Source organism: Hylobates moloch, unplaced genomic scaffold (genome assembly GCF_009828535.3).
Source record: "Hylobates moloch isolate HMO894 unplaced genomic scaffold, HMol_V3 SCAFFOLD_4, whole genome shotgun sequence".
In the NCBI taxonomy this organism is placed as follows: domain Eukaryota; kingdom Metazoa; phylum Chordata; class Mammalia; order Primates; family Hylobatidae; genus Hylobates; species Hylobates moloch.
This window is the reverse complement of record NW_026652279.1, coordinates 37220174-37233063: the sequence shown is the minus strand read 5'-3', so window position 1 is coordinate 37233063 and position 12890 is coordinate 37220174. Positions and strand designations below refer to the sequence as shown.

The 12890-nt window shown below is 44.9% G+C and overlaps 1 protein-coding gene across 21 annotated transcripts in view; it reads left to right on the top strand.

Annotated features, from left to right (window-relative positions):
* KALRN (kalirin RhoGEF kinase) overlaps positions 1 to 12890 on the top strand; it is a 695573-nt gene that overhangs the window by 452799 nt on the left and 229884 nt on the right. For all 21 annotated transcript variants that reach the window (XM_032149952.2, XM_032149957.2, XM_032149956.2 and 18 more), the window contains 5 exons: positions 181 to 292; positions 2672 to 2862; positions 3301 to 3402; positions 4719 to 4861; positions 8238 to 8340. In XM_032149952.2, the coding sequence (XP_032005843.1) occupies positions 181 to 292; positions 2672 to 2862; positions 3301 to 3402; positions 4719 to 4861; positions 8238 to 8340 (651 nt within the window). The remainder of the gene's footprint in view (positions 1 to 180; positions 293 to 2671; positions 2863 to 3300; positions 3403 to 4718; positions 4862 to 8237; positions 8341 to 12890) is intronic.

The following is a 12890-nucleotide window of genomic DNA, read 5'->3' as shown; positions in this document are numbered from 1 at the left end:
GGAGAAAAATCGTGGTTGAATTCTTGGAGATAACCCCTTTTACCCCACCTCACTTTCTTTATAGCTCAGAGGGAACCATTACAGAGAGCGAAGCTGGTCTATAATTTCCTTGGTGGGTTAGGTGGTGGGAGGAAGCTGGGGGAGATGGCCCTAATTCTGTCCGGACTTTTTTTTCCTCAGGAACTTTTAACTTGCTGTGAAGAAGGGAAAGGGGAGCTCAAGGATGGCCTGGAGGTGATGCTCAGTGTCCCAAAGAAAGCCAATGATGCCATGCATGTCAGCATGCTGGAAGGTAGCTGTCCTCCCAGCACTGGGGAAGCCTCCTCGCTTCCTTGACACGGGGGAGCTTGCATCATGGGAGGGAAGTGGCATGAAGTTAGACAAGGTGCAAGGCTGGAAGAGAGAAGAAATGACAAGTAGTTACATAGGCCCTTGTCATGTGAGAGGGGCTCCACAAGGACCAACTTGGCTAGCACCCTGCTTCTAGGAAGGACCAGGGCTAAGCCACTGGAGGTTATGTGGACATGTTGCTGCCCATGAGACAGTCCAGTACAGGCCATCACCCTCACTGTTGGTGTGCTAGAGCCTCCAACCTACAGCAATCTTGTTAGTCTGCATAGCATCTGCGTTACATTGCCTTGATCATCACAATGAATAGAAATCCTGATCACATAAACACACACAGACACACATACACACAAAACATACCATCTTCAGCCTTATGCTCTTTTTTTGTTATTATGGTAAAATATACATAATATGTATAACATAAATTTACCATTTTAACCATTTTTGAATGTACAGTTCGGTGGCATTAAATACATTCACATTCTTGTGCAACCAGCATTTTGTCCTCCTAGAAGGTTAGTAAGTCCAGCCAAACAACTCTGATAAGACTTCAGTCAGCTGAAACTATCTTCTTGAGACCAGAAACCTGTAGAGTAAGATTCCAATAAAGTGGTCTTAACACTGCAGAATGAGTGGGCAGAGCAGCCATACTGGGGTGGAATTTGTTAGATGAGTTAAGATTTAACATTTTTTGGGGAGGCCAAGGTGGGTGGATCACCTGAGGTCAGGAGTTCGAGACCAGCCTGGCCAACATGGGGAAACCCTGTCTCTACTAAAAATACAAAAATTAGCCAGGTGTGGTGGCGCATGCCTGTAATCCCAGCTACTCGGGAGGCTGAGGTGTGAGAATCACTTGAACCCAGGAGTCAGAGGTTGCCGTGAGCCGAGATCGCACCACTGCACTCCAGCCTGGGCGATAGAGCGAGACTCCATCTCAAAAAACAAAAACAAACAAACAAACAAAGACTTAACATTTTTAATGGGTGCTAAAGGAAATGTGTATAGTCTGTTGCAAATATGTAAACACATGGGCTGTTTTTTTCTCTTCTGGACTCCATCCTACTCCGCCAATACCACCAACACCACCTTGGGAGACTTGATATGGTCTCCATACTTCCTGGACCATCCTTGGCACCAGAAGCCTCAATTCTTAGAGCAAAGGAGCCCTGGCTATTTTCCCTAGGCTGAGCAGGAACCATCTCAACGTATTCCTGTTGACAGTTTCTCCACTCCTTTCCTCTCTGTTTGTACCTTCCCCTCCACCCCACCCTGGAAGTGCCTGCAAGTACCCAGCTCCTCCAGTCTGTCCCTGACCTATGCTCTGGATCCAGCTACTCCATGCATGGTCTGTTTACCAGCAGCAGCAACAGCACCTGGGAGCTTGTCAGAAGTGCACATTCATGGACTCACCCCACACCTACTGAATCAGAATATCTGGGGAGGTTGGAGGATGGGCAGTAATCTGTGTTTTCACAAGCTCTCCAGGTGATTTTTATGCACACTAAAGTTCGAGAGCCTCTCTTAAAAACTTAAAGTGGTATAAATATAAACTGTTGAAGGCTTGTGCAAAGTAATCAAAGGGAGGAATTCTAGAAATGGAATATAAGAATTAAGGTAGGCCAGGCACAGTGGCTCATGCCTATAATCCTAGCACTTTGGGAGGCCAAGTGGGGAGGATCACTTGAGCTCAAGACCAGCCTGGGCAACATAGGGAGATCTTGTCTCTACAAAAAATACAAAAATTACCTGGGCATGGTGGCATGTACCTATAGACCTAGCTACTTGGGAAGCTAAGCTGGGAGGATCACTTGAACCTGGGAGTTCAAGGCTGCAGTGACCCATGATCATGCCACTGCAAAAAAAATTTTAAAATAATAAGAAGAAGAATTAAGGTAATGAATGACAAATAAAGAGGAGCTGAAGACACTCAGGCAGTGCTTGTACTCAGCCCCACTCATAGCTGCAAGTCAGGAACAGTAGAAAGTTGTGGAGGACAAAGGAGCTATGGGATTTGCTCTTGCAGGAGGCCAACTGTGGGTGTGTGAAGATGTGAGGTTACATAGGACCTTTGCAGGAGATTCCACTAATATTGGTTATGTATATAAAAGACATGGTGCAGGAAGGGGGCAGGAGAGATCTAATTGCAATTCTCAGAGATGTCTATGGAAGTGTTCAGCAGTCTCTGGAGTTAGCAGAGAGAGAAAAACCCTTCAGGAACTGAGGACTAACAATAAGAGAGGCTTTCTCCAAGAGGGGAGTGGAACATGGCCCCCTGACTGTGGCAGTAGAGAAACTCCACAGGGTGGAAATGGATGTTTTTCAGGGTTCGACGAGAACCTGGATGTGCAGGGGGAGTTGATTCTCCAGGATGCCTTTCAAGTGTGGGACCCGAAGTCGCTGATCCGGAAGGGGCGGGAGCGGCACTTGTTCCTCTTTGAGATCTCCTTGGTTTTTAGCAAGGAGATCAAAGATTCTTCAGGACACACGAAATATGTTTACAAGAACAAGCTACTGGTAGGTGGGGCAGGTGGGGTAAGACAAGACTCCCTGCTTTCATAGAACCCATGGGCAGGAAGGGATCTGGACACACTCATCTCATCTCCACCCCGGCCTCCACACCAAAAACATCCTGGACAAATGAAAATGTCTCCTATTTGGAAAGCACCCCACTCACCTCCCACGTCTGCATTGTAGAGTTCACAGTTCTTCTTTCTGTTTGCTTTTAGCACCTCCCTCTTCACCTTCCCTCCCTGGTACCTGCTAATCAGGCACGTGCCTGTAGGTCCTTCCATCCTGGGTAGATGAACAGAATATCCAATCTGTTAAAGTTTGATTGACAGAAGCCCCTCCCTCGGTCCTCTCCTCTTTGTTGCCTTTCCCTTCCCACCCCAGCCCTAAGTTTCCCCACTGCCCTCCCCTTCCCCGCCTCTCACAGGCATTTCCTGTCTACAGACCTCAGAGCTGGGTGTGACCGAGCACGTGGAGGGCGATCCCTGCAAATTCGCCTTGTGGTCTGGGCGCACCCCATCCTCAGACAATAAAACAGTGCTGAAAGTAAGTACTGCTCTCTGCTAGGCACAAACTAGGGTTGGGGGTAATAGAAGTGGGGGTGGGCAAGTGACACCTAAAAGCTAAGGCCCAGAGACTCTACTGAGCCATGGGCCTCTCTTGGGAATGGCAGCATCACATGGGCATTGAGAAGCAAGTTCTATCATGAAGGTAGACCCAGAGTCTCAAAGACGCAGGGTCTCCTCAAGTGCATGCACATGTGTGACCAAGAGGGAAGAAAGCAGGGAGTGGCTTTCAGGGCCAGCTCAGCAAGGCCCACTTAAACTGTTTTCTGTCCGTATCTCTTCCTTCAAGTGGCAAGAACAATTGACCCTTTGACAAAAGGCACCTTGATTTGCTCCACATTCATTTGACATTTTTTCCTAAATAGCTTCTGTGTAAAAGGTATAGTGCTTAGTGTGGTGGGGGATAACTATGTATAAGATGTGGACCTTATTCCCTGGGAACCTACATTCTTGAACCCCTACTAAATCACATTAGCATGGGGACCATGCTGATGGAGAGAAATGTCAAGAGGAGGCCTTTCACCAGAAGACGGCCTTGAGGAGTCATTGCAGCTGTCTGGGGCACAGCAGTGATGTTAGCCTGTCTCAGCAGCGATAATGCAGATGATGAAGTTCCCAGCAGTCATTTGCTTGTCAGGAAAGTGCCCATCACCAAGGAAAAAATGGTCCAAACCCGACAAAAGCTTCACACATATTCACTCTGAACTGCCAGCATAGCTGCTACCTGTTGTGAGGCAGAATTACCAGAAAAAAAAATTCTACCAAGACAAATGGGATCATCATAAAATGATAGCAGTGCCTTTAGTTAACAGAGCTTGCCACAAACCCAGGACTGACTTCTAGTCAGTACAAGTCTGTGGAGCCATGCTGGGTGAACATCCTGACATATATCCATACTGATTGGGAAGTAGATGCTGCCCCTCCCAGTGCCCACTAGACTTCCTCAGGATCTAGCAACCCAGGTGTTAATCCCTGTCCCAGGGGGAGCTTCCAGATACTGTTCCACCTCCAGGGCAGATATCGGGATTGGTCAGTGCCTTATGAGTTATGAAATACTTTGACAGTTACTCCCATACAAGTAATTCTGCATTGAGTCTTGAGGTCAGAGCACTGTTCTGGGAGTTGGAGAAACCTGTTTCTGGTATTGAAGAGTCATAAGTATGAAATGAGAAATAAACTCCCCAGACATTTGGAATCCTTGAAAATAACAGATGAAGACTGCAGGAGGGTTGAGAACTGTTTTGGGCAAGGTGATGGGAGTTGGGGTTCTCAGTCTTTCTCCCTGTGGCACTCTAGGCCTCCAACATCGAAACCAAGCAGGAGTGGATCAAGAACATTCGAGAAGTGATTCAAGAAAGGATCATTCACCTGAAAGGAGCTTTAAAGGAGCCACTTCAGCTCCCCAAAACACCAGCCAAACAGAGGAACAATAGTAAGAGGTAACCAGCGCCTCTCCCTCCAGTACTGCCTGCGTCACAGGCTTCTGGGTGCGGGAATGGGATGAATCTTTGCTTCTGAAGGGGGATGTGCCCTGCAGGTGGCACTCTCCAGGAAGGCCTGTGAGTTCCACCTAGGATGAGTCATCTGATCTTTAAGCATCTCACTAGTGTCAAATTCAGCAGGGCTTCATTGAGCACCTCTTATTTGATAAACACTCTGCTAGGTGCTACAAGATAAAAGGAAGTGTAAGATGAGTTGATTCCCTTAAGAGCCATCTAATAGTCATGTCTCACACATGAAATAGACCAGAAGAACCACCTATAGGGATCATAAATGCTATAAGAATTCAAAGAAAGGGGACTTTAGATAAGCCCTAGAGTGGAGGAACTCTCTGGACTGGTTGGATAGTGAAAGGGCTTTGTGTACTGTAATGTGTGGAGTGGTGGTTTCATTGCAGCTCTTACTGCAACCCCCACAGAGACCTCACCTTCATTCACCTATGATAAGCAATGTCGTTGGGCAGAAGAGGACTTATATCTTTCTGGACGCTTCTGAATCCCAGTTTCCTCTAAACCCGTGGATGACTTCCAAAGTATTTCTTTCCCAAGTCTCCATGTGACACCTACACTTATAATGACTCTCTTGGGGGACAGTTCCAAAGAAAGCATACAAAAACTTCACATACATTTTGAAGGAAAAAAAACGGGGTTCTAGCAGAGATGCTCATTGGTAATAACAGGTTCTTCCCTCCTCCCCTGTATCAGAATGGAATAAATCTGGAGGATTTAGTTGACCCTTAGGCACCAGCCAGGACAAGCAGGGTAGGGAGCCATTTCAGGGCCTATGAAGCAGCAGCAGCATTTGTCCTGAGTGAGGTGGTAGCCAAAAGAAGGGTGTGACTAAGGTAGAGAAACCTCCATGGGGCAGAAGCCCCAAGACCTGCATGACCAGGATAAGTTCACCTCCTCAGTGCTGCATGGATGAATTATAACTGCTCTGGGGGAGGGGTCATTTTGATGTCAGTTATCTATGTCCAGAGTCCAGGTAAGGAGGGGGTGGACTAAAGCCTAGCAGTGGAGACATGCCATGCCTCAGGGAATCCCTACTTTAATAAAGAAATTAGAAAGGAAACAATTACAAAGAAATGATGGTCTAGGATCATAGTGAAAGAGGATACTCAGGTGAGGCTGACTAGGCTTATTTACCCTGACATAGCCCCTTTTTCCTATAGTAGGAGAGTTTGAGCATTTCTAGAACATGGGAAAGGGTGTATCTTAGAAATGCCCCCACCTTTTCTCTGCTCTCACCTTTTCTTTTGTCCTGTGATGGGTGGGTGAGAAACCTTGGCATACTCTGCAGAGAATAACCAAGCAGTCTATAATTCCATTATCTTGGATTCCTGGATATGGGGACAGTTTATAGAGGAGTTCGTTGGTTGGGAAATACTACCCACACTCCTAGGTGGGCTCCCCACATCCCCCAGAAGTGGCTTCATCTGGAGTGGACCAGAAGGGCCCACCATGGACCAGAATAGCGGGAAGCAGAAAGTACAGCCAGCTCTCAACTGTCTACACATGGTGGGGAGTGCTGGCCCAGATAATCCAAAACAACAGATGATCTAAAAGTCCTTTATTTTTGGTTTTGAAATGCGTCACATAAATTCTTTTTCCAGCAGATTTTCCTTCCTACGAATGTGTGGCTTATGTTATTAAAATAAATTGGCATTTCCCAAGCCCACAAATGATGATGAGAGAGCAGTTGACTTAGAAGTGTTCTGGGTGGGAGAAAATACTTTTTTAGGATGAATAGACATTGTGTGTATACATGTGCACATGCATGGGTGCTTGCATACACACATACATCCACATACATTCACACATACACCAGAGTGCAATCATTTAGACCCTTTGAGGTGAATTCGTTATTTGTGGCACTTTGTTCATGTGGTAGGATTCTCAGGCTTTTAGTTTCCCTGTCCCCTGATGCCATTACTTCTCCACAAGCAGCATCAGGGTGTCTTTTATAAAAGTGTTTATGGGAAGAGCTGTCATTTCCTGTGCTAATTCACCCAACCCCAACCCCACATCTGCCCCAGCTTTTCCTGGCACAGACCTTGCAGCCTTCATCAGTTTCCAGACATCCAATCCCTCTTGGCCATGGCTGTGGGCTCGGTACAGGATGGGGGCACAGTTCTACAGCTGGAGAGCTGAAAGAACATGGGAGTGGGGACAGCTGTGTGGTCCGGGGCCCAGGAAGGGGTCTAAATGCCAGGAGTGCACTCAGGAGACAGCCTTAGCTGACACACAGAAGCATAGCTGGCTCCAAACCTGCTGTGGAACCTGTGACTTTTCACCAATCTTTGAGAAAATGCCTTGGCCTTCTGCATTGATAAGAAATCATTATAAACATGCATGAGATCCTCAAAACCCAGCCACATGAAGGCAATAAATTCCTTCTCCACACCCAGGTGTTGAAGGTCTAATATCAGGAATTTCCCAAAGATAATATCCCCTGGAGACAATATTCCACTCAACCTGTTTTCCTGAACAGAAGAAACTCAAGTTTAAAAGAAATCTTGGCCGGGTGCAGTGGCTCACATCTGTAATCTCAGCACTTCGGGATGCCGAGGCAGGCGGATAACCTGAGGTCAGGAGTTTTGAGACCATCCTGGCCAACATGGTGAAACCCTGTCTCCACAAAAAAATACAAAAATTAGCTGGGCATGATGGCAGGTGCCTGGAAACCCAGCTACTTGGGAGGCTGAGGCAGGAGGATCACTTGAGGCGAAGGTTGCGGTGAGCTAAGATCACACTACTGCACTGCAGCCTGGGTGACAGAATGAGACTCCATCTCAAAAAAAAAAAAAAAAGAAATCTTATCACTTCTGTTTTCTTTATAGGCCAGCTGTAAATGAACCCTCATCTTAATTACAGCATGTACAAAAACTTGAATACCCTGAATTTGGGATTATTAAAATGACCTAATCACCTGGATAGAAGCCTAGGCTCTAAGTAGGATATACATCTTCCTACTACCTGTTATAGACCCATTCCCAAGTATGTGTGTGTATATATATATAATATATATTCACATATACATACACCCCCTCTGCAGCATGGGCTGGAGGAGTTTTGGGGAAGGGGGTCATTTTGCATTTAGTTATCAACATAGTGATTATGTGTTTACTAAGTGCAAGAAGTGACATCACTGAAAATCACATAGGGCCACTCTCTTTAGCAGGATAATTTTAGACAAATCCCTGCTAGAAAGTGCTGAGGCGCTGCTCTGCCCACCCAACCGGAAATCCTTGTGTGCTCTAAACCCACAGTGGTTCCCCCCACCCCCACCCCTGTTTTTTTTCTCTTCTTCCTGCAGGGATGGAGTAGAGGATATTGACAGCCAGGGGGATGGGAGCAGCCAACCAGACACCATCTCCATTGCTTCTAGGACCTCTCAGAACACAGTGGACAGTGACAAGGTAGGACAGAGTCCTAACCTTCCTTCCCCTAAGACTTCTTGATGGCTCAACCACCCCTGGAGAGGTACCCCCCTAGAGAATTTCTCTCACTATGGATCCTACCTTCAGGAGCTAGTTGTCTCTTTGTGCCAGCCAAGGGGGAAAGAACAGGGCTGGAGGAGGCATGTCCCAGCACGAGATCTGGTCTGAGGGGATGGAAGACTGTGGTGGTTCAGGCTGACCTCTCACACTGGGAGAGTTTAACAGAAGTGGGAAGGCTGAGTAGTGAGGGAGTCTAGGTTTCTTCTTTTTCTGAGATGCCCTACCTGGGCTTCTTGGGCTGCTCTGCCTTCTGGGAGGATGGATCTCAGGGAGGCTGAGTTGGGATACTGTCCTGAGACCTTAGTGGCTGTGATTGGCTCAAATTTACAGTGATTTGAGAAGAGCTCATCTCAAAGTTAGACCAAGATTAATGGTTTGGGAAATGGCCACAGAGATGCTGTTTGGTAGCAGCCTGTTATCCAAAGGGACTCTAGTGGAAATGATGCTTTCCTCTGGCCAGATTATTGGGGCTCAGTTGCTGAGAGACAGGAGGACCAGGAAGTGGTATACGAAGGGTGTAGTTGTTGTGTGAGAAAGCCTGGCCACTTGCTTTCTGACATTTTGGAGCAAGTAAGCAAAAGTTAGTAGTCTGATGGGAAAGCAAAAGAAAAGAAACTGTAGCAAAGGCTCTGTGTATCTGCCCCAGCTAGGTGAGGAATGCAACCGCCGGAATTTGTAGCAGGGGGAAGAAAGGGTCCATGTCTGAGCCTACTCTCATTTACTTACTCCAGAATCCAAAGAGTATGAGATGATCCTTTGCTGCCTGTTAGTGATCTTATTAATGAAGTTCTGGGTTTCCAAAGACTATTTGTCCCTAGTTTATCCAGACCTAGTATTTTGGCCTGCTCCTTCAGGCTCAGACAGCAGGCTGTGCCGTTGCTTCATCTTAGTTTTCTAAGTTATAGGTTATTTCTTTTAAAGATGATCTGCATTCATTAGGATTTTTCCTATTTTTTCTTGCTGGGAGAAAAAAACCCATTGAGACCTTAGTGTGGGGACCGTGCCCCGAACCTGCTGAAATTATGGTGCCAAATCACCCTAATCATGCTTTAGACTAGTGCTCAAGGTCATTCAAGGTAATTCTGACAACTGCCCTCAAGTTTTTAAGCCATTTTCTACTGACTGTCAGAGTGGATGGAAAATTATTTTTTTTCCACATGTGAAAACATACAATGAAAAACCATTTCTGTAATTTCCTGTCTCCTCTGACCTGTTGTCTAGAAATACAACCTAGTGTTCCTAGTGTATAAAAAGTGTTCCTCTTTAAACAGTCAGTGGGTGGTAAGTCAAGTGCAGTGTTTCCCATGTTCAGACATAGATTATTAGTGTCATGGTCCAGGGAATTCATCCCTTCCAGCTGCTAATCCATCTTCCCAGCAGCTCTGACTTTGACACAGACTCCTATGCTAGAGCCATTTGTTTTAGGAAGACCTCAGCTCCAGCTATTCCTTGTCTTTCTGGCAAGGTATGTGGGGCTGGACTAGAAGACTTTTGACAGCAGCCATTTTACTATTAATGAATCCTGGTACTTAGACTTTATTCTACAAGTAAGGAAGCAGGCTCAGAGAAACCAAGTGACTCACTCAAGACAATTCTAATATTGGGAAGGCAGGAACTAGAACACAGATCTCCTGATTTTTCATGTTTTCCCCCACTCTGAAAGTCAAAGCGTTGAATTCCTGATGCTAGGATGAACTCAGCTGGTCAGTTTTTCTGCATATTTCACAGAAACAGCGCTCACATATTCATGTAGAAGCACCCATCATGTGCCAAGCTCTGTGCTGGATGCTGTAGAGAGATGTGGACTATTTGTTGAGTGTGAATCTCCACTTATGTAATTTTTTGTTTCATGTCTGTCTCAATAGCCAGGTCATTGAGCCCTGATGAAGGCAAGAGCTGTGTCTGTCTGTTTCATTGCCGTACTCCTGACATGCAGCACAGAGAGGCTCAGGAGATACTTGTGGAATAAATAAATAGAGGGGGCAAAATGACTGGTCTCAGGAAACTCCAGGATTAAGAGGCAGATAAAACCAGTGGTCTGAAAGCAGACAGATATATGAACATTGTATTTTTAAATATGCTAAAGAAAGATCAAATACCAACTACCTTCTCTGGCCTTATGAGACATGAGCAGGTCAAGAGATTCTATATTATGTCTGTACACAAAACCTAGAAAATTCCTTAGACATAGTCACACTTTCAAAATAAAGGGAAGATCAGTCTAGGACTATGCACTGTAATTTAAATGTTCTTACTCTTCTAACACAAAACAGTTGATAACAGGGCAGCCATGTGTCCTCTGTGACTGCACTTTCCTTCTTCCGTTAAATCACTCATTGGTATGTTTGAACTTGTAGATGTTATCAGCAGTGTCAGATTTTCCCCCAGCTATACTAGACGGCCAGGGAAACCTGGTTTCTAAGTGGTCAGATGAACAGTCTCTGAAAAAGAGGAAGATAACAGAGTGGACTGATTCATGTAAACTGACTCATATTCAACAGAAGGACAAACAAGGGCGCTGTGGGAAGGGAGGGGTGGAGACATCTCACCCAATTCAGACTCCTCTAACAGTAGACTTCTAGAAAGATGCCCCAGTCTTCCTCTTACAATTCAGAGGAATGACAGTAATAGTTTCCCTGTCTGGCTGAGTAGATGAGGAAAGCATAACCATTAAAGAGCCATGACACACCAACTTGAGGAGCTGTGGTGGCTCCAGGGTCTCCTCCAACCACTCCATGTGTGTTATGTATGCTGTGGTGTGGTGGAAGGAGTGCGATACACCTAGGTTCAAATCCCAGCTCTGACACTCTGTGTCACATTGCATAGGTTACTGCACCTTCGTTTTTCTGTAAAGCAAAGATAATAATACCTATCTCACTAAGTCATTGGTAAGATTACGTAAAATATTTGCTTGATAACCATTAGACATTCAGTAAAGGTTAATTCCAACTCTTACTAGAGGGGAAGCAAAGGTTTAGATACTATGAAGAAGACTGCACAATTATTTGGCAGATTGTGAGGATCTTTGAAAATGCTTGAGCTAGTTCTGCCCTGTGGTTTTATTGTTTGTTAACTGTCAGCAGGTTCTTCTCTATACTAGACCTAAAGTGATGTAACTTCAACTCACCTGTCTATAAAAAGAACTTTACTCTCTTTTCCATCTGCTAGCCCTTAGAATCTAAGGTTTGGATATTTGCTGTTAGCATTGGCTCATGGGTTATTATTTAATTAGTTATAGTCTATTACCATCACGTATTAATTTTAATGCTCAAATTGTACCACATTTTGCCAGTGGCAGCCCTTAAGCCTTTAAGTGTTGAAAGATGCTTGTCACATCTTTTCTCCAAATCATCTCTGATTAGAAGTCCTCAGTTTCTGTGTCTGTTCCTTATATTTATATATTTTTCAGATGCTTCCACATCCAGGTTGCCTTCATCTGGATTTACTCTAGTGTGTAATTTCTACATAAAATGGGTCCTATAAATACATCTAAATACAAATACATCTAAATATAAATACATCTAAAAGGTACATAATACTGCAGAAGTATTCTAACTAATGTAAACATGGCTTCTTATTCTAGGACTAGCTGCTATGTGCGGACCCTTCTTAAGAGGGTATGCCATGTTTAGCATATGTGTCCAGTGCTGGCTCAGAAAATCTCCATGCCCTTTTTTATGGGCTGCCCTTATTTGGGCAGGTGACTTAGTAACCTGAGTGTAGGACTACTTTATGTCTATTAGATTTTCTCTTATTTAGTTCCATCTCAGTGTTCTAGCATGTATTGAATACAAATTATCTTGTCCAGTATGTTAGCCATATCTCTCTGCACTATTGGATAAATGCATCTTCTGCAGCTTCATCCAAATTCTTGCTAAAAAGACAAGATTGGGAGCAGAAGACCAATGCCCAACACCCCTCCTCATTTCTCACCTATGGTCTGTAACTTGAAAACCTCCTTGTCTGACTTGTCTTTAACATCTCCAGGAAAAGAAATGCAACCATTTTTCTCTATAGCAGAGAAGCTGAACTGTTTTCTTAATCTGTAAATCCTCTCTTGATGAGAAAACAGTCTAATATTCTTAATCCTACATTAAACACTGACAACACAATATGGGTGCCTCAGTAAACGGCATTAGTATCTTTTCCAGGGTTGCTTTTGTTCAATAGTTAAATGGATCTGTATAGCTTCTACCTTACACCTGTCTAATGCAAAAGTGGTAGTTCCCTAAGGGACAAACAGGTGTGCTGACTTTGTTCCATGGTGGTCTGAGCCCCCCCTCCCTATTCTGTCCAGGAGTTCATGGTTTTCTGAAAAGGTCATTCCACTGTAAATAGTCTTTTAACTATATGTGCATTACTAAATGGTGGGGTTTTGCAGTCACACTTAGAAGAAATCTAGGATTATAGAATTCTAGCCAAGCAGGGCTGGGTAATGAGGTGACAGCCAAATATCTTCTTGTTTAACC